The sequence below is a fragment of the Myotis davidii genome, unplaced genomic scaffold (assembly GCF_000327345.1).
Source record: "Myotis davidii unplaced genomic scaffold, ASM32734v1 scaffold205, whole genome shotgun sequence".
Lineage (NCBI taxonomy): Eukaryota > Metazoa > Chordata > Mammalia > Chiroptera > Vespertilionidae > Myotis > Myotis davidii.
Genome location: NW_006297573.1, coordinates 6,783,292 through 6,805,312, shown reverse-complemented (window position 1 = coordinate 6,805,312; position 22,021 = coordinate 6,783,292). Strand labels below are relative to the sequence as shown.

The 22,021-nt window shown below is 37.6% G+C and overlaps 1 protein-coding gene across 1 annotated transcript in view; it reads left to right on the top strand.

Annotated features, from left to right (window-relative positions):
• Window positions 1-22,021, top strand: part of SLC15A5 (solute carrier family 15, member 5) — a 73,543-nt gene that overhangs the window by 33,542 nt on the left and 17,980 nt on the right. The window contains exons 6-7 of the mRNA XM_006773263.2: window positions 10,202-10,390; window positions 18,365-18,496. Coding sequence (XP_006773326.1) covers window positions 10,202-10,390; window positions 18,365-18,496 — 321 coding nt within the window. The remainder of the gene's footprint in view (window positions 1-10,201; window positions 10,391-18,364; window positions 18,497-22,021) is intronic.

Here is a 22,021-nt window from a genome sequence, read left to right as displayed (position 1 = left end):
ACTTGAGAAATAATTCCCTTGAAATAGTCAGGGCCAGGCGTTTCAAGGGCTCTTTCCTCTTTGTTAACCTGTTCTTATTCTTAACTCCTCCTTTTTAGAGATCTGTGGAGACCATGCAATCTTCTAGAATACATTTTTATATTTTTTGCTGATTCTCTGTTTATAGAAGTTACATTTTAGTGTGCTACCTGTTACTCAACAAGATTACTCCAGATCACATCACAGAGTAGATTTGTTTTTTGAAAGAATTCAAAGTGACTAACCTTACCTTAGTTTATCTTACTTTGCTGTCTTCAGTTATAGAGGCCTTTAGTACATAACCTTTTCTGATTTATTTCCTAAGCCAAACCCTGGCATTATCTATTGTAATAGGGTTAGGCAAACTATAAATATTAATAGGTTTTGGCAATCCTTAGATCTTAAAAACTGTTTTTTTCTGTGTATGACAACATAGAAATCCCCAAACCTGTATTTAGTGAATGCCCAGCATTATTTGAAGATAAAAAAAAAAGTACGATATTGTACATACCCTCAGCACCATGCTAATTAAAAAAGAATGAATGCAGGACAACATGGAAGTAAATGTATATTGCAAAATGGCAAAGCTTTTGCAGTCTTATACAGTACCATGAAAATCCAGTCTGAATTTCCAATTTTGCTTAATTATAAAAGAAGAGTATTATGCTGAACAAAACCAGCCAGTCAGAGACAAATAAGTATCACATGATCTCACTCATATGTGGAATTTAATGAACCAAATAAACTGATGAACAAAAATAGACCCAGAATCATAGAAGCATGAACAGACTGTTGAACCTCAGAGGTAAGAGGGGAGGGTGGGTGGGAAGAGATCAACCAATGAACTTTTGTGCATATATGCATAATCCTCGGACACAGACAATGGGTGCTGAGGGCCTGGGGGTGGGGGGCGGTGGGAGGAGAGGAAGAACTGAGTGGGCTGGAAGAGGTTAATGGGGGAAAAGGAGGACCTATGTAATACTTTCAACAATAAAGATATAAAAAAATAAACAAAAAAAGAATTTCTTAAATTGGGCTACTTTTGGAAAAATATGCTTCACAACATGGTTGAAAATACTACATTAAAAATCCTTCCTGCAAATAGGAAATCTGAAATTCACTTTAAACATAAGCAACTTTCTCTTGGACAATTCTCCAATCTTATATAGTGGAAATCATGTCTGTTCTTAAAGTAAGATAAAATATTTTTCTAGATAAAGGGAATCTGACAGGGTTATCTGATATATTGTTTGATGTTAATGAATTATCATTGCCCTTCAAGATTGGTAACAGTTGTTGGGCAGAAAAAAGAAAAAGCTCAACTCATTTGAAAAACCTGAGCCAAGTTCTACTAAGTACAGAATATTGAATTTGGTTGTTTCTGAACCAGACTTCATTCATTTGCTCACTTACATGATAATGCATTTATTTGCATAATAGTTTGCTATGGGAATATAAAAAAAATGATGATATTCTTTTTTTAAACTAGATGTTTAAGTTTTCCATATTCTGCTTATGATTACAAAAGCTGATGTTTCATCATGACTAGCACAACCCTATGGCTCTTTATGATCATAATTTACATAACTGGATTAGTCTAATATTAAAATTTCTTGCCACTTTGAAGTCAAGTACCTTAAAAATGTGAGTGATATATGTGTATAAATTATGAATAAACAAATATTTGCTAGTTCTTAATTTGAAACTGGGCACCTTCATATGTGGATCCCACTTAAACTCATGATAAACCAGCATGTGATAGGTCAAGAATCTCAAAGATAATGTGTCACCTGAATTCACTTATTCTAATTCTCAAGTCATTGCATCATCATCATCATCATCATTATTCCAATTCCCAGCTATGCATAGCTATTAGGTGATATAAGTTAAATTATCAGTGTTAATTTTGCATCCTTACTGTTATTTTCAAATAAGGCTCTTAAGTAAATGAAAAAATTATTTTGTTACCACAATGGAAAGCTACTCCTTAGACTCCCGTTCCCTTCCACATTCAGTCATTCTCTTTCCAGGACTGTCATGTGTAAGGAGGCAGATGGTGCAGACAATGCCAATGCGTAGTGTTTGATGTGGATAATCACAGCCCAGGATAAGAGTGAGGAATGGGAAAATCTGTCAGTTGGTCAAACTAAAAATTTAATAAGGAAAAACTAAACTTACCTTTATAAAGTCTATCTTATAAACAATGCAACGAAGAGGGGCTTCTGACTCAATATATGACATTCATGAGTTTATCACTTAAAGAAATCAAGAAGGATGTCACAGTACTATTTAAAAAATCTCCAAAACTTCCAGAACTGTGAAAGACAAAGGCTTGATATGCTCAGTTTCATCAAGACTGTATTTTTCCTAACATTACATATGAGGGGATCTAGCTATTTAAAAGTCAACCTTAATTTGCCAAAAATTTAGAATCAGTGATATCATTGTGATTTATCTGTATGTTAATTGGACATACTTCATTTAGCCTTTTTTAGTTCAAAAATGTTTGCATCATGAGTATTTCCTTTGTTTAGCATTAATTAAAATCCTGCCGTATGTGGCATTTAGTAGTTAGTGCTGACACACACAAGTATTAATCTGACTAAAATTAGCCTAATTAAGATTGTTATTAAGCCTTACACAAAGCAGAAGTGTACAGCACAGTGGGTAGCAATTATCTTGGCTTTTAAATGACATTTAGATTGAAATGTGGATGAAGTACATTCAAATATCTGCCAGACCTTCCTCTTTAAAATAAAAACTTGAAAATTCAAATTCTAACTCAAAGTCCTGTATGATGTAGGTAGAGCCAAGGTGTCGGTCGGTTTTTACATAACCAGTAACTTCTACAAGTTCTAATAATTGGCTGAGATACAAATTTTTGTGGGTTTTTTTTATTAGAACCAAGGTGCTTGATAAATTAAAAATCGACTCAGGGATCCAATCACCTTCACCAAAAATAGGATTACTTTGCCAAAACTACTTTCCCTCTACTATAATTTCAGAACTAATCATTTTCCCTAAGAACACAGTTTATAGCCATTGCAAAAATCTGATAGAAGGAAATTTGTGAACACTAAAAAAAAAAAGGAGTGTGTAAATATCTAGTCTGAATAACTCATTTGTTTAACTCATTTGCTTAATAAAAACATATTAATGTTCCTATTTTTAAAGTTGACAGCAATGTTGGAATTATATTTGAGGTGAAGTAGACCATCTAGTATACCATCTGATGCAATAATTGATGGCTTTATAGGTGCATGTATGTATCTAATGAGTTACTGGTTCCTTTCTCAGAAATTAAAACACAAACTGAAGTTGAATCTCCTGAAATGAGTTCCAGTAATCTAAAGAGAAACAAAAGACAGAACCCAGATAGCTCAATTCAAACAAAGAAATACATCAGTAACTGGAGAAACAACATAAGTAAAAAATACATGCCATTCTAGTGGTGGGTGAGAAATGTCTTCCGCAAAGGTGTCTCTATGAGAGAGGTTTTTGGATTACCAGTATGTTTTCAGATGAGCAAAGCTCCCATTCTGGGAACTTGCCAAAATCATGGCTCTAAGGACAATTTCTCAAGAACTCAATAGAATTTCACACTTACGGTTATGTTACATATCAGAGACTCATGCATCAGACTACCCATAAAAAAAAACCATAGTTTTCTCAGTGAGTAAATTTAGCCAGTAACTGAAGAATCTTAACATTTCTATTTTTTAGTGTGGGATTTTGTAAGTGCAACCTTAATGTTTGAATAAATTCTGACTTTCTTTTATTTCATTGTGGTCTAATTTGACAAATTATTACATGGTAGGATAATAGAATAAACTTTAAGAGCTTCAATACTCTTATGGATTTGTCTACAACCACGTAGCCAATATTAAAATATACATTATTTATCTGAGTATAATATCTCCTTTGGAACCATGTGCTTTATCTTGTAAATACAGGCCCACTAGCGGTTTAAAATGTGTACATTCTGATAAATTGCACTCTGCTTTGGACGAGTTATGATCTCATAGAAGTTAAGAATAAAAATGGAGTGGATTAAATTTAGGTTGGAATCAAACTTTGTTTTGAATTTCAAAAAAGTCATTTTTCACTGGCACCAGAGTGCAGGAGCAAATAAAAAGCAAATGCAGTTATCTAGATCCTTCAGGTAAAATATGCTTTGCCTGAAAACGTCTGGATAAATAAGTTAAATATTTGTGCTTCACTTGAAATTGTCTGGAGAACTATCTTTCATTGGATTTTGCTAGGTGAGTTCTCAGAGTGCTCTATGCTGGAATAGTACTTCTCAGAGTGTAATGTGTGTAGGAATCTCCTAGGGATTTTGTTTAAATGCAGATCTGATTCAGTCCTCCTCGGGTGCAGCTTGAAAGTCTGCATAGCTAACAAGCTCCCCGGTGATCCTTGTGCTACTGGTCAGGGACTACACTTTCTATCAAGGACAGAGAAGCCAAAAGATTGTTCTCTCAATTTCATACCCGTGTACAGGCAGCCATGACCCAGGTAAAAATGCCACAATTTCTCATGAGGGCAGAGCTAAAATTCAGGAGTAGGCAACGAAAGCTGATGACTTAACCTCTGCACTCATGTGCCAAATCTGGCCTACCACTTGCTTTTGTACTGCCTGCAAGCTAAGAATTGTTTTAACAGATAAACAATTGCAACTGATTCAACAATAAGAAAAAATTACTTTGAGCACCAAGTAAATAAAATTGCATCACTCCCTAAAAGAATTATTTTGAATTCTATTTTTAAAAAATGTGGACATGTATTCTATTTCTTGTTACATAAGTATCTACATATCTTTAAAATTTGCCTTTGTCCCACAGAAACTAAAATGTTTATTACTGGCCTTTAATAGACAAATAATAGCTGATCTCTTATCTAAACTATTGCCTCTAATGCTACATAGCACATGTGATAACAAAAAAACAAAAGTGAGTGAGGGTGGTAAGTACACATGATGTTTTTTTGTTTTTGTTTTTAAATATATTTTATTGATTTCAGAGAGGAGGGGAGAGGGAGAGAGAGACAGAAACATCAATGATGAAAAAAAAACATTGGTTGGCTGAGATCAAGCCCTCAACCCAGGCATGTGCCCTAACCAGGAATCAAACCGGTTCATAGTTTGACACTCAACCACTGAGCCACGCCGGCCAGGCTAGACATGAGGTTTTTTTAACCCGATTGCCCTAAATTAGTTAGAATGAGGGATATTATAGAAGATTCTCATAGAATTCAAATTCTAAAATAAAAAAGCAAAGAAAGTTTGAAAAGTTATTCCTAAGCAGCTCAATGCTTTCTTCAAAGTTCAAATGATTATCATGGACAATATGAGTCGTTGTAATTTGAGCAACTTAATTTTTATGTAAACCAAAACATACCTGTATTAGTCTTCTAGGGCTGCCATAAAAAGATACCATAAATTAGGTGGCATAAACAACAGAAATGTATTTCTCACAATTCTGGATGGTAAAAGTCCCAGATCAAGGTATAGTCAGGTTTGCTTTTCCCTGAGGGAGGCCTCTCTTCCTTGACTTGCAGGTGGCCACCTTCTTGTTGTGTTCTTCATGTGGCCTTTCATTTGTGCTTGCACAGACCTTGTGTCATTTCTTATTCTTGTAAGGATACCAGTCATACTGAAGTTGGGCCCCATTCTTATGACCTCATTTAACCTTAATTATCTCTTTAAAGGACCCATCTCCAAAGTCACCTTGTGGATTAGGATTTCAACATATGAATTTTGAGGGCAGACAATTGGGTCCAAAGAAGCATACATATGTATAAAGTCATCTGTAATATTGGGTTACATATTATAATGGATTGGCAGCATTTTCCCCCTCACTGATATATAAAAAGATGTTTCTTCTGATAGTTGGATACATCTTAGATTGAGGGAAACATGGTAGCTTAGAAAACAAATAGTGTTGAAAGCTTTCTAACAAGAAGTAACAGTCTCCAGCCCCAGCTTTCTCCACCATCCACAGTTCCTGTTGACAAATCATTTTTAAACATTTAGGTTTTGTTTGTCTAAGTTAAGAAATAATAATTATAAGTATATTTTTGTTTAAGTCAATAATTAGTTATATACATACACCTATAGCAAAACCAAAGAATTTGATTCACTTTTCTCATATAAAATCTTATTTTCTGTACTTAAAAAGTATCTGAGTTTTCATTTTTTATTTATTTAAAAATTGTTTTCCTTAAATTTTCAAACTGCTCCCCCAGTTTTATAATACCATCACTCCCTTTTCCCCAATGCTAACACAAATAGGGCAATGCACCACGGCTCCATTTTCTCTGGAGAGTTTCTTGCAGACTCCCATGCCTTTGTTCTCTGCATGGTGTTCTCGGTCTCAACTACCGCCCTCTGATCAGGTGTATCTCCTGTTAGACCTCTAACTTACCCCTCCTCTTCTATTATCACTTATATTTTAGCAACTTCCTAAGAAACAGTACACAGGAAGAATATTTTCCAAGAACTTGTATGATTGAAAAGTCTTCTTTTCGTCCTTGCACTTAATTAATTGGGGTACATAGAATTCTAGATTGAAAGTCATTTTTCTTCAGAATTTTAAAATTATTGCTCTAATGTCATCCAGAAACTTGAGGATCCCGATGCCCTTCTGCCGCTCACTCCTGTGTTTATGACCTCTTTTCCTTACTGGAGCTCTCTTCTCTCTATGATGCTCCAAATGTCATGTTACTGTGCCATGGTGAAGGATTAGGTACCGGGAACCATAGCAGAGAAGAGAAAGTAGCAAGTAATTAGAATGAAGTCAAAAGAACAGGCAAGATCATACAGGTCATGTTAAGAATTTTGGATTTCATCCTAACTGTATGGAAACCCATAGGAAAAAATTTAAGCAGAAGAGTAATATTGAATTTGCATTTACATAAGATCACCCAGACTATTAGGTGTGTGACAGGTTGTAGATGGGCAAGAGTGGAAACAGGAAGACCAGAATTTAATATGTTGTTGCAGATACTATTGTTTAAAAATTATGATTTGGATTAGAATGATGGCAGTGGCTATGGAGAGAAGCAAGTTAATTTACAATAAATTTTGGAAATAAAATCTAAAGAATTTAATATATTTGAAGATAGGGCAAAAGAGAGGGGACACCAGATTTCTGCCTTGAGTACATATAGGTTCTAGAGGAGGTGATACAGAAGAGTGAAGGAGAAAAAGTAGGGGAAAAGACCCATTTGTGTATACTCCTTTGAAACCTTCCCTTAGACATTCTCTAACTGCAATTTTACTTCTTTTTTTTCTTGCCCCCCCCCCATGCAAATACTTTTTAAATATATTTTTATTACTTTCAGAAAGAGAGACAGAGATTGAGATTGAGAGATAATCATCGATTGGATGCCTCCTGCATGCCCCCAGTGGGAATCAAGCCCACAACCCAGGCATGTGTCCTGACTGGGTATTGAGCAGTGACCTCCTGGTTTATAGGTCAACACTAACCACTGAGCACAATTGGGCTAAATGCAAAGATTTTTTAAGGCATTGCTTAGGTGTTATTTTCTTTCCTTCCTCAATCATTTCTCAATTTCACCTGACCCTAAATTCCAACTTTATGTAGATGATTCATTTATCTTTCTCTCTTGACTCAACCAATGTTCTGACCTATGATTCACATTTTCAATTGTTTTCTGAGCACTGCTCTCTAGATTACCCTTTTGTACCTCTAACTCAATTTAAAATCAAATCCATTTTCTCCATGTCTACTGTGGGTCTTATTTGTATTGTTGCCACTACCATCTTCCGAAAAACACCTGGACTTATAGTCAACATTGACATCTGCTGCTTCCATGTCCGTTGCTTCAGATGCTGCGGTTTTATCAGCGGAATCTTGTGTTTGTACTCTCTGTATTTTCTGAAAGTAAATGTCCTGATTATAATTCAAGCCCCCATTGTACTTTACCAAGATTATTTTTAACATCCTAACTATCTTTCAACCTTCAGTATCTTTCCCATTCTATCAACCAGCACATGGCCTTTATAGTAATAATTTCAAATGAAAATTTTAATCTTTTCATGTGTGTCTAATATCTTCAATGATTCCATCATTGTCAGAGTAATTTCAAAATTCCTTAAAAGTATATTAAATGCCTCTTATGATCTGACCCTAATTTATGTTCTCCTCTGATACCCAACAATTTGAGTTTCTCACCATTTTGAAAAGTTCACATTCACATCTCTGTGCTTTTGCTTATGCGATTTGTGCTGCCTTCACCTCTTCGTATTGAAACCCTTCTTCTTTTAAAGCATAAAATGATTCCTCTTGCTTCTCCATCTAGAAATAACTTCTTCCTCTTATATCCCTAACAGAACATAAGTCTGCGATGACTGGAAATAGATATTGCTCATCTTATATCCCCAACTGTACCTAGTGTAATGACTTGTATATAGCAACAACAGAGCAAATATTAAATTGAATTGACCTATTAGCTCTTTCTGATGAATCTGTAATGTGCCAAGTAATCTAGAAAAATGCAATTATGTGATGAATTTGGCCTTAAAGTGGGATCATACTTAAATTCATGTTTTTTATATGACCTATTTACAAAACCAAAATCTCTACTTCATTATGAATGAGCCTTTATGAAATAATTAAAATAATAATAAATAATATCTCAAATTGTCTAACTTTTTCATATTTCTTCCCTTTTATATGCCTTCTATTTCTTGGAAACCCAGTAAAGAACGGACTATTATTGATACATTTAAATGCTGAGATATAATTTTAAAAAATTACCTACCAGTTTCTCTATCAAACAAAACAAGCACTAGGTTGATTTTTCTGAATTGAAAACTTTGTCTTATCTGAAATTTTATGCAAGTTACCAAGATGTGACTATCTCTAAATTTCAACTAAATTCCACTGAGCTAAATTTTGCCTATGCTTTAACAATGGAATTAAGTCCAGTTATATGAATGATAAATTGAGAAATGGAATGGTTGCAATAGACATAAACTGTAACAAATCTATAACAAAATCTCTACTCATTTTCAACCAAAATTTCCTAGACAATTCCTTAAAAGTAAAAGAGAAAGCTGCTTCCATTTATATACTTTACCTAGTTAATTCACCTTTAATATTTTTTTCCCTAAACAGAAGTTTCTAGTCTTTAATTCTCTAATAGCTGCTTTACTTTTTCTGCAAAGATTAGAGAAATATCAGACAACTGAAGATTGATCATGCTTGCAGATTATTTCAAAACCATTTTAAAAATAACTCTTAAAAACTTATCAGGAGATCATTTCATTGTAAATGCATCCCACATCATTTTTTATTTCTATATAGCTAAAATAGTTATCAAAAGTGACATCTCTTACCTGAGGATAAAAGTTCAAAACTATTGCTTTAGCTTTAATAATAATTGCTACTAATTGCTACCAGGAACTGTTATAATAATACCAGTCCATTATCTTATTTAAATAGCCCAGTTCTTGAGTTGGTTAGAGCATCATCCCGATACACCAAGGTTCCCAGTTCGATCCCGTCAGAGTACATATAAGCAACAAGCAATGGATGCATAAATAAGTGGAACAACAAATTGATCTCTCTCTCTCTCTCTCCCTTCCTCTCTCTCCAAAAATTAATAAATAGAATATATATATGAGCCTAATATGCAAATTGTCCCCTCAGGAATTTGACCTGGACTGGGAGTTCAACCACCTGCTATGACATGTGCTGACCACCAGGGGAGGTGGTGCAGAATGAAGGAAGGCCCTGGCCAGTAGCCGGAAGGCCCCAATAGGCCCAGATCACCAGCCAGGCCTAGGGACCCTACCTGTGCACAAATTTTGTGCACTAGGCCTCTAGTTTAATAAATAAATAAATTTCATAGCCTCCCTATAAGTAATCATCATTAACCCTATCTTAGAGCTGAAGAAAGTTAGAATGAGATTAAATAATTTGCCTGAGGCCATATGACCAGTAAGTCAGGAAATAGGGAAGCAATGCAGCCATAGCCTACTGGAACTTCTGCAAAGGATGGTCAGACAGCACAGTCAGCCAGCACCTGAATGTTTAAAGGGAAAAATAAATGTTGAGGAAACATTCCCTAGAGTTAATGTGTAAGAAATGCTATGGCCACTTACACTGACTTGGGCTCTTTCTTTAACATTTTTTTCTTTTGCATTCCTCTCCTTCAGTGGCTGGACAACTTTCTGCTGCATTGTCTGTGGTGGTAGCTGGCTTCTTTGAAATATACAGAAAACACTTCCCTCCAGTGGAGCAGCTTCGTTCAGGCAAAATTCTCACTGTTTCCTCCATGCCCTGTCTCCACCTGGTTCTTCAGTACGTTTTACTTGGAGTGGCTGAAACACTGGTTAACCCAGCCTGTGAGTGACAAATTTATCACCTCATGTTAGGGTGCACTGAATTTCTACACAGAACACATCACCTCAAGTAGCTGGCAATCTAGTCACTGCCTGGAAATTTCCCATGTTTCAGAAGAAGCCAATTTATTCCCCTCTTTTTTTTAATGTTTCATTTTTCTTCATTCCTCTATCACTAACAGAACAATTATTAATTCTACCTGAATGGAAATGAAATGAAAGATTTTACTAACCTCATTCAAAGCAGTAACCATTTGGTCAGATACGTGAAAGGAGAAAAAACGTTGCTAAAACTTAGAAGAAAACTCTAATACACTCAGATGAAAACTCTTCTCTTCTACCTTCCCTCTTCTCATCTCCCTCCCTCTCACTCGGAGATAAATTCACATGTATACTCCCTCCAAAAATGACATTTATAATGTAGTTTGAGAGCCTATGCAAATGAAATGAAAATTAGGCAATTTTCCAGATAATTCAATGTCTTTAAACTAGATTGTGATCATTAGCGTTTCATAAGACAGGTTCAAAATAACTTTATTAAATATCCAGGTTTTCTGGATTGTCTAGATGGCTGTATTAACTAAACTAGTCACTTTAAAATTCATTAAAATATTTCAGTGACTTCTTGAAATACCGTAGTGTGTGAAATACAGTATGAGTACATTTATCAGTGTAATCTATTGTTTTATATTCTGTCTTCCTTATACTGCCTTGAAGTGGGAACTCTGTAACTCAAGCTCAATTATACTTCACCAAGCTTATTTTTATAACTTCCTATCTTTCTCATTTTAATATCTCTCACATTCTATCTACTCAATACACAACCTTTAGAGTAATCATCCTAAATGGCAATTCTAATCATTTCATTGTATCTAAAACTTTAATTACACTATTATCTTCAGAATTATTTTCAAATTTCTTAACTATATATGTTTAATAAAGATATCTATAATAATAAAAGCATAATATGCTAACTAGACTGGACGACCTATCGGACATCCTTCTGGACAAAGCTGGGGAAGCGAGGGAAGCCCGGGTCCTGGGTGCCTGCAGTGGCTGGAGGGAAGCCCGGGTGCCGCAGGGTAGCCAGTGCTGGCAGCCGGGGAAGGAAGGCCTACTCTTGCATGAATTTCATGCATTGGGCCTCTAGTAAGACTATATATATATATATATATATCAAAGCAATTCATTGCAAAAAGTCAAAATAAAATCAAGTTTGTATAATTATAGTCATATTTTTGTGTGAGACTTCTTTTATATAATCTTAAATCATCTCACTGCATATATTTTGCATGAATAAATTATTTTATGAGATTCTAAGATGTTGATATCATTGGACACTATGAGGAATACAAAAAAAAGGTATAAAAGAAGCCACCACACAAATGTTTGTTACTTCCTTGATGTTGTTTCCAGAAAACTGTTGGAACTAGTCAGCCTAAATTTTGCAGTCTAGATAGGAAGAAAGGTAATGAATAAAGGTGATGAGTGAATACAGTCAGGAAATTTCCCTATAATGCAGCAATACCTATTCAAAACACAAAAGGCAGCTTATGTGATATAAATCACTTAGCTCACCCTCCCCGATTTACCTGTCAGGAAACTAAAGTCCAACTAATTCAACTGACTTATCCACTATGGAGGTCATGAGGTAGGGACCACAAGAATTTGTTTGGCCTGGCCGGTGTGGCTCAACAGTTGAACACTGACCTATGAGCAGGAGGTCAAAGTTCAATTCTGGGTCAGGACACCAGGTTGCAGGCTCAATCTCCAGTGGGAGCATGAAGGAGGCAGCCAATCAATGATTCTCTCTCATCATTGATTTCTATCTCTCTATCCCTCTCCTTTCCTCTCTGAATTAAATAAACATATATGTACTAGAGGTCCAGTGCACAAAATTCGTGAATGGGGAGAGGTCTCCTCAGCCCAGCCTGCACCCTCTCCAATCTGGGACCCCTCGGGGGATGTTCAACTGCTGATTTAGGCCCCCCTGCCAGCCATCTTGTGGTGACCATCTTTTGACCACATGGGGGCGGCCATCTTGTGTGAGGGTGTGATGGTCAATTTGCATATTACCTCTTTATTATATAGGATGTTTTTTAAAAGATTTTATTTGGGCTTCCAGTTTTGTCATTTACTATAAGTGTGACCTTGACAATTAATTTAACCTTTAAGTTTCACTTTTCTGATCTTTAAAATGAAAATAATTATAATTCTTCTTTATATCAAAGTATCAGTATAACAATCAATGGGATTATAAACTACTCCTTGAGAGTTAAATTCCATAGTGTAGAAAGGTGTTTCAAAATGTAAAATCAAGAATTACTCTTGCAGTACAACATAAAGGTTAAAATCCATGGTCTTAAAGACAGATCTGAATTAAAACCCAGTTTTGCCACTGAGTAGTTGTGTGACCTTGACAAAATTATTCTGTATTTCTGAGTCTTTCTCATCATCTGTAAAATGGGGAATATTGTTGTAAGGACTAAATGAAATATTTTATGTAAAGGAAAAAGCAGTGTATCTGGTTTGTAGATGGCATTCAATAATTAGCAGCTATAACAAGTGCTGCTATTATTATTATTATTATCATTTAGGCTCTGGAATCAGGCCTAAGCTGGCAGTCAGACAGCCCTCTCACAGTCTGGGACCCCTCGCTCATTACCACCCACCAGCTGTGAGTCTGGCCCCTGGCTGAACAGCGCTCCCCCTGTGGGAGTGCACTGACCACCAGGGGTCAGCTCCTGCATTAAGCATCTGCCCCCTGGTGGTCAGTGTGCATCATAGTGACCGGTCGTTTCACCGTTCGTTTGGTTTGCATATTAGCCTTTTAATTATACAGGACTAGAGGCCTAGTAAATGAAAATTCATGCACTGGGGAGAGGGGAATCCCTCAGCCCAGCCTGCCCCCTCTCACAGTTTGGGAGTCCTCAGGAGATGTCCTAAGCTGCAGTCTGGCCTCCCTCTGCAGGAGAAAACCAGCCAATCAGGGGAAGGCACCACCCCATCACCCCCTCACTGCTGCTGCCTCTGGCCTCCCTCTGTGGGAGGCGAGCCAGCAATCAGGGGAAGGTAACGCCCCCATCACACCTCTGCTGCTGCTGCTGCCACTGCCGGCTGCAAGGCTGCCTGAGCCTTGGCCCTCGCAGCCACTGTGGCTTGCCCAAGCCTTGGTCTGGCCCTCATTGCCTGAGCCTCGGGCCCTCGCAGCAGCAGCCATCATCTGCAGCTTGCCTGAGTCTCGGGCCAGGCCTGGGCAGCAGCAGCCACCATCCGCTCCCCCGATGCACCTCCTGGTCAAGTCCCCACAGGGGACGCAGTGTCAAGTCCCCACCCACCCATGTGCACCTCACAGCTCATGCAGCCCCGCTCAACCGCGCATGCGCACACTGTGCACACAGTCTCCTGGTGATGGGTTGTGATGGCATGAGAGCATCATGGTGTGACGGTGTGATGGTGTGACAACCACATAGGCTTTTACTGGTATAGAGAGGTGTCAAGTTGGACCTTACCTGATCATAGTTCAGCAACCCTAGTCGGGGGTACAAGATTCAGTGAGTGGCTAAAGTAGAGTGGAGGACAATGATATTGAAAAGAAAGGAGGACAAGGGATGAGAAACCAAGATTTGGCAGAATGGAAGGTTGAAAGGATAATCTATATGTATGTCAAAACTGCCAAGAGTTAAGGCAGGATTAGAACTGGAGGGTGTGATGATCAGAAAGGAGCTGACAAATAAATAATAGAGGGAAATGGCCTAAAAATTGGCAGATGATAGCACACAAGAGAAGTATTAGGTCATATAATCGGATAATATGAGATTCAAATCTGAAGCTTTTTAGATATGAGAAAGCAATAATGACCTGAAAGTGGTAATCAGATAAAGTTCAATTTTCTAGACATTGGTAGTTCTTTATATGGTCAAAATAACTTCTTACCAAACACAATAAACACATTTTAACTGTTTAAAAACAAATGGAGTAAAAGTAATTTCTAGCAATGAGTCCCCAGTACAGGGTGCCTCAGGAAGGTGGTGATGGCCCATAATTTGTAGATTCTGCATGTTCTGTGATGGAACATTTTTACGAACACTAACCAGTCTCCACCTGGAGGCACATTTCAGCTCTCACTGGCAAGAAGACCAGCTTTTACATACACTTTGAATAGTTTTTACTGTGTCTTCATAGTAAATGATAATTTGAGAGCAGTGACAGACTTGTTGATAATATCCATAGCATAGTGTACTAAAAGGAATACCATGAAGCCCAAGTTGATGATTACTAAAGCTGAAAAAGATCAGAACATGAAGATGCCTGAATATAGAGACCCGAGGACTTGAAAAGCTAAGTCCCATAAAAGTGAACTGGAGGCTTTCAAAATGCCTAAAATGACACCAAAGAGAGATTAACCAGCAGGCAGAGGCTGGCAAAGTGTGCTCATGAATTATATACCGCACCAGAAGTTCTAGCAAGAGAAAAGCACAGGATTAATAATTAACTAGCAGAGTAATAATGGGCTTGTAAGTTCTGCTTTTTCTCAGGGAAAGAAATCACCCAACTTAGTCTTTCCGCCCAATGTTTGTCTCTTCATATTTATAGAGAGGAAAGTTCATAATCCAAATCCTTTTTATAACTGTGAGTCCTTTCTTCCCAATGCCTCTTCAACATTTCTCTCATACTATCCTTCGGATCTTTCTGAAAAAAACCCTGCAGCTTGTCCTCAGGCTCCTGATGGTGATTTGCACTGCACAGGAAAGCTGGGGTGCTCACGGCCCCTTGCCACCAATATTGACGTCCTTCTCCACAGTATTCTCTTTATCACTATCATCATCTTCATCTCCAATAAGTATGTGTGCTATTAAGTGCCTGTTTAGCACTGCCCTTAGTATTGTGCATATCTCTGCTCTCCGCCCTCTCAGAGTTTAAAACCCAGGGAAAAAATACCCATGCCTTTTCTCACCCTCAGCCACAGTACTCAGCACATTTCCTAGGGCACAGATAGGGATGTCTTTCAATGTTTATTGGATGATAAATGAAAACATGTGGAGGACATGCAGAAAGCAAAACAGAAATGCTAACTGAATGCAGGAAGGAACATTAGTACATTTATATTATGTACTAGAGGCCCGGTGCATGAAAATTCATGCACTTGGGGGGTCCCTCAGCCCAGCCTGTGCCCTCTCATAGTCCAGGACCCTTCGGGGGATGTCCACCTGCCAGCTGGGGCCTGCTGCCAGAGGATTGGGCCTTAGCTGGCAGTCAGAGATCACTCTGGCAGCCCAGGTGCCCTCAGGGCATGCCTAACTGGCAGCTTAGGCCCGCTTCCTCTGGGGAGCGGACCTAAGCCATCAGTTGGACATCCTTAGCACTGCCAGATGTGTGAGAGGCTCCTGCCACCGCCACTGCACTCATAGCTATCAGACTGGCTTGTGGCTGAGTGGAGCTCCCCCTGTGGGAGCACACTGACCACTAGGGGGCAGCTCCTGCATTGAGCATCTGCCTCCTGATGGTCAGTGCACGTCATAGCAACCAGTCATGCCCAGTTAGTCCACCATTAGGGTCAATTTGCATATTACCCTTGTATTATATAGGATTAGTAAGCTGGTTTAAAAGAGCTGGATAGCCCAGCCTGTATGGCTCAGTGGTTGAGTTCGACCTATGAACCAGGAGGTGATGGTTCAATTCCTGGTCAAAGCACATGCCTGGGTTGTGGGCTCGATCCCAGGTGTGGGGCATGCAGGAGACAGCCAATCAATGATTCTCTCTCATCATTGATGTTTTGATCTCACTCCCTCCTTCTCCCTTCCACTCTGAAATCAATAAAAATATACTTTTTAAAAAATAATGAAAAAAGTAAAAGAGCTGGACAAGTAATTTACTGGGGTAAAGAGCAGCTACTAAACCAGGAGTGAAATTTTCCAGAAAAAAAAGTTCTTTTTCTTTTTATAGAGAAGGAAACTAAACGTTTAATGTTCACAATATGTTGATTTAGCACCACTTTTCTTTTTAATATAAATATATTTTTGTATTGATTTTAGAGAGGAAGGAGAGAGAGCGAGAGAAATATCAATGATGAGAGAGAATCATTGACTGGCTGCCTCCTACACGCTGCCCACTGGGGATTGAGCCCACAACCCTGGGCATGTGCCCTTGACCAGAATCAAACCTGGGACCCTTCAGTTTGCAGGCCGACACTCTATCCACTGAACCAAACAAGCTAGGGTTCCACTTTTCTTTTTTAAATGAGCTTTAATGTTTACTTATGACCTCTCATTGTAATAAAATTTGCCAAGTACAAAAAAGCAAGGAGAAGACAAAGTAAAAATCCAATAATTCAACCGCTCAAAGCTAAAACTGTTCCTGTTATTCAATCTATTTTCTTACAATTTTTTTGCCCTGCATGTACAAAGAGAGAGATTAGTGTAATAAATTCCTCTGTACCCATGTTCCAACAATTTTCAACTCACAGCCAAACTTGTTTTATCTCTACCCTCATTTGCATAATAAGTTCCTTCTTGTTGTATAATGTTGAATTACATCACAGATATAATATATATCATAAATATTTCAGCATATATGCCTTAGATTGTCATACATATTTTTAGTAGTTATGTTAATATGGTATGTTCAAAACTATACATACTTATTTTCATCTATTTATAATATCAAAGATTTTAACTTTTTCTTTTTTATTGAGGTATAATTGATATACAACATTATATTAGTTTCAAGTGTATGACCTAATCCTATTTAATAAAGAGGAAATATGCTAATCTTTGCGATGCTGGCACCCACAGCCAATAAAGAGGGAATATGCTAATTGACTGCCATGCCCTCAAAGATGGCAGCACTCACAGCCACAAGATGGTGGTGTCCCCCAGTTCCCTCAGCCCCCCAGCTGCCCAGGGCCGGCTCAAAGCGCAGGCAAGCCTCAGATGGCAGCTTCCCAGCCACCTAGGACTTGCCCAAGGTGCAGGCAAACCTTAGATGGCAGCTGCCCAGCCGCCCAGGGCCGGCCCTAGGCACAGGCAAGCCTCGGATGTCGGTTGCCCAGCTGCCCAGGACCACCCGAGGCTCAGGTAACCAGGGCCGGCCAAGGCTTGTGCTGCTGGCAGTGGCAGCAACAGTGGTGTATTGGGGGCATTGCCTTCCCCTGATTGCCTGGTTGCCTCCTGCCCCTGAGGGCTCCCAGACTGTGAGAGGAGGCCAGGCTGAGGGACCCCCCACCCCTCCAGTGCATGAATTTTCATGCACCAGGCCTCTGGTGATTAGATATTTGAATACACTGCAAAATGATCACCACAAGAAGTCTAGTTACCATAGGTCACCTTGAAAAATTATGAATTTTGATGGATTTATTTATATGTGTGTATGATGAGAACTTACAAGATTTACTGTCTTAGCAACTTTCAAACATGCACTATAAAATTACTGACTATGATCATCATGCTGTACATTACATCCCCATCAGCTACTTATTATATAACTGAAAGTTTGTACCTCTTCATACCCTTCACCAATTCTATCTATCACCTGACACCTCTCCCCTCTGGCAACCACCATTCTATTCTCTGTACCTATGAGTTTTTCTTTGTTGTTGTTGTTTTTAGATTGCACATTTAAATGAAATCATAGGGTATTAGTCTTTCTCCATCTCACTTATTTCACTTAGCATAATACCCTCAAGGCCATGCAGGTTGTAACCAAGGCAAATTTTCATGCTTTTTTATGGCTGTGTAGTATATTTGGACACCCAACCACTAATTGATCAAATTTTTCTTGTAGCTGTACAAGGACATATTTTGCCATATTTTATTCCTTAGAGACATCTAAAAATTTTAAGATCATAATATATCTTACTGTAGTAATTTTAATCCCATCAGTAACCTTTCTTTGAGATATAATCAATACTAATTTGAACAGTATCTATGAAAGTATGTTAGAGAGATTATTCTAATTCTGACCTGTTTTTTCTCTTAGTCTCTGTAATATCATACAGATTTGTTCCAAGTACCATCAGAGGAACCTTGATGAATTTTTTGACCCTGTTCAATGGATTTGGTTGTTTCACGGGGGCACTGCTGGTGGAGTTAGTATATCTCATCTCAGAAGGTAAAAATAGGTCTATGGTATGTTTATATCTACATTGACTTGATGACTAGAAAATTGGAAGACAAAAACCTTAAAAAGAGGGTTTTTGCCAGTGTAGTTTCTTTAATTCTTTAATTGCTCCACTTTTGCAATTAAAATAGGAAAGAACTCTTGCTGTATTCATTAATTTCTGAGAATTATCCTTTTTTTTATATGAAGAGGTAATTACAGAATGTAACTTCTCATGAGATCCTGCCTGCTGTCTTTCTTTAGTGTATTTTAAAACAAACTGGTCATTTATTCTTATTAGGTATTTCAATGAGGCCAAATTTAATAATGCATCATAGTTCCCATAGATAATCTTCAGAAAAGGTAAATCCTGTGTAAATGGGGCTACCTGGATGATCCTTTTTTCCTTGTAATTCACCAGAAATCATGTCTATGCAACCAAAGAGAAATTGTGCATTGATTAACCAATGATCTTGGAAAACTTTCCCCATAAAGACTTTGGTCAGAAAAGCAACCAAATTGAGTCTGTCTATCTGTTGAGAATTATGTCCCACAGAAAAAAAGGCTAATTTTCTATCCACATAGCAACTCTTCAAGCATTTGATTAACATTCAGAGAAATAATGTGGAACAGGGTTAAGAAAGTAGCTTCTGGAGTTCAATCCAGATAATTTAGCTATGTGTCCTTCTCAGTTCATGCCAATAATGACAATAAATAATTCAACACGTTTTTCTTAGGATTAAGTAATTAATACATATGGTAAATGCTCAATGAAGAGCTGTTATGATCCTCTCCTATTTTATAGATGAACTACTCCAGTTTTCTCACATTGCTTGATTACCTGATTTTTCACTATAAAAACCCCTCCATCAATTAAACAAGCAACAATTTGTCAGTATCTTTCTTAAAATATGGTTTCCAGAATCAAACACAATACTTAACATGATAGATATGTCACGCTGACTAATCTTCTCTCTCTCTCTCCTCTCTCTCTCTTCTCTTCTCTTCTCTTCTTCTCTCTCTCTCTCTCTCTCTCTCTATCTTTCCTTCTCTCTCTCTCTGAATTCCAACAGGGATTGTATTGACTTTTTCAGTAGTGCATCATGCTTATGGTCAATTAAAACCTGAAGTATTTTCTACTTTTAGCAGCTTCTCCCCATTCAGTTTCACTCATCTTATCACAATATTTTTCTAATTAAACACATGAATTTATATTTATCCTTAATAAATGTCAGCTCATCATCCTAAATGACACATTTTAAAAACTTAATTCTGTCATCCATTGAATTACTAATCTTCACTTCTTTATTAGCTTTGCGTCATGTGCCAATTTAGAAACAAGTAACTAGACTTCTTCCAGGTAATTGATAAATTGTTGCATTGGACAAAACCAAAAATAGAGCCTGTGGAAAATTCCTAAAGACCTCACTGCAAGTTAATGACAATCAACTAACCCTTCCCCTTGGGATTTAATCAGCTCCCACTTCATTTAGTTACTATATTTAGCCTCCACACTGCTCCATCATTCCCTGAATGACATCACAAGACACACTGTCATATGTTTTTCTCAGAATAGTATATGGCTTTGTTTATGACAGTCCCTTTAGCATTTATCAAGAAAGAAAATGAAGTGCGTTTACATGATTTGGATCTAGTGACCCTATACTGACTTATAGTGACTAATTAGAGCCCTTAAAAGAGAGGGGTCCTTTGACCTTGTGCCTGACTTTGGGTAAGTCATCATCTCTCTTATTTCCTCTTATTTAAAAAAGGAAATGCTGTCTTCACTTTTCTCAGAGAGATGATAAGAAGATAAAATTAAATAAGGCATTTGAAAATTTTAATGTCAGAGATTATTTTAAATATAAAATTAAGTCATATATTATAGTGGCCCATTTGGTTACAGACAAAATCAGTTTAGTCAAACAACCAGGCCAATCTTTGGACAGAGCTGACCATAATAAAACCAACACTATTACAATATGCTCAAGCACCCCACATGCCTCCACATTCCATCTAGCACATAGGATATTTTAAACCTTTACGGATTCATGTCAGCTGAGCATGTGTGCATATGAGAGTGTGTGAGTGTTAGTGCATGATTGGAAAAGATAATCAGCTATCACAGCCTCCCGGTCTCCAAGCTACATTAGTCATTTTTAGCACCATGATGGAGAATGGTGTGAATGCGGTAAATTCAAAAGATTTCTCAAAACTTGACTGTGCAGACAGATAGCTGTTAGAGTGACATTTTCAGTACAAGTGAGAAAACTGATCCTTCTGGGATCTCTAACTCTGAGTGCTTTAAAGGAGAAGATACAAGACTAAACCCATCCTCCTACACTAATCATTTCAGGAATAGTTTATCTAAAAGTAGCAATGCTAATATAAAGGAGTGAAGAAGTCAGTCAAACTGCTTATTTCAACTATATCCCATTAGCAACCAGATCAATTTTCTCACACATGAGTTCGAGCTTACCTTTTGACAAAAACTAACAAAATAGCATTCAGTGGAAAATGACATCTTTGTTATGGACGTGCAGGTGATTGAAAGATCCAAAGCAAAATGTCTAAGAGAAAAGGAATAATTGGACAGAATCAAGAGGTCAAGGTATACATCTTCTTGTCCCTGCTAGATCTTCTTCCTCAGAATTCAGGAAAGGAACAAGGAATTTAGCTGTTTAATTCCCATCAAGATCATTTTAAATAAAAAAAATATGATCTTTTAAAATTCTCATTTAAATATCTATGATTATTGAGGCCCCTGACAGCCATGTCAGCATGAATCACCTAGTCACTCTTGAAAGAGGAGTTTGCAGTTGCAGTAAACTTGAAAGAAGAAAATACTTATTATGCATCTGGAAGGGTGTTCATCTGGGTTTCACAGGCCCATGCTTATTTTTCCAGAGATGTGTTTCTTCAAATTCAGATCAAAGCCCCAGGTCCAACTTCACATGGGTTTTGAGATGACAGATTTTTAAACCCAGAGGGGAAAAGAAGTGGCCTGCTTCCCCATAATCTATCTTTAGTCGGCCAAACTCTACTGCCTGTCAACTGGCTTAATGCCAGAGTTCCTGGGGCTAACTAGGCAGGACCCCAATAGTTCCCATGAGCAAACCCCGCTTATGGTCCTCAGTTGAAATTAGATGCAGAACCCTCCTTGTACAATGGGGTTATGCATTTCAGAAACAATTTATTCTACACCCTCAGCCTTCATCTCTATAGAAACCCTTGGATCTGCTCAGAGGCCTTCGGGTTCATAACAGTATCAGGGCAGAGCCCAAATTACCATCCAGACTATGGAAAGCGACTGTTCATGGCTATTGGCTCACAAGAGGTAGAAGGGGCACAACCATGAGTCAGATAAACCTGAATTTAAACTTTAAAAAAAAAAAAAAAAAAAAAAGAGCTGTGAGATCTGGAGCACATTATTTAACTTTCTGAGACTCAGTTTTTCCTTCCCTAAAATGGTGTCACTAATATCTTCCAAGAATTCTATGAGAAGAGAACTAAATATAAAGCACTAGATCAATCAAA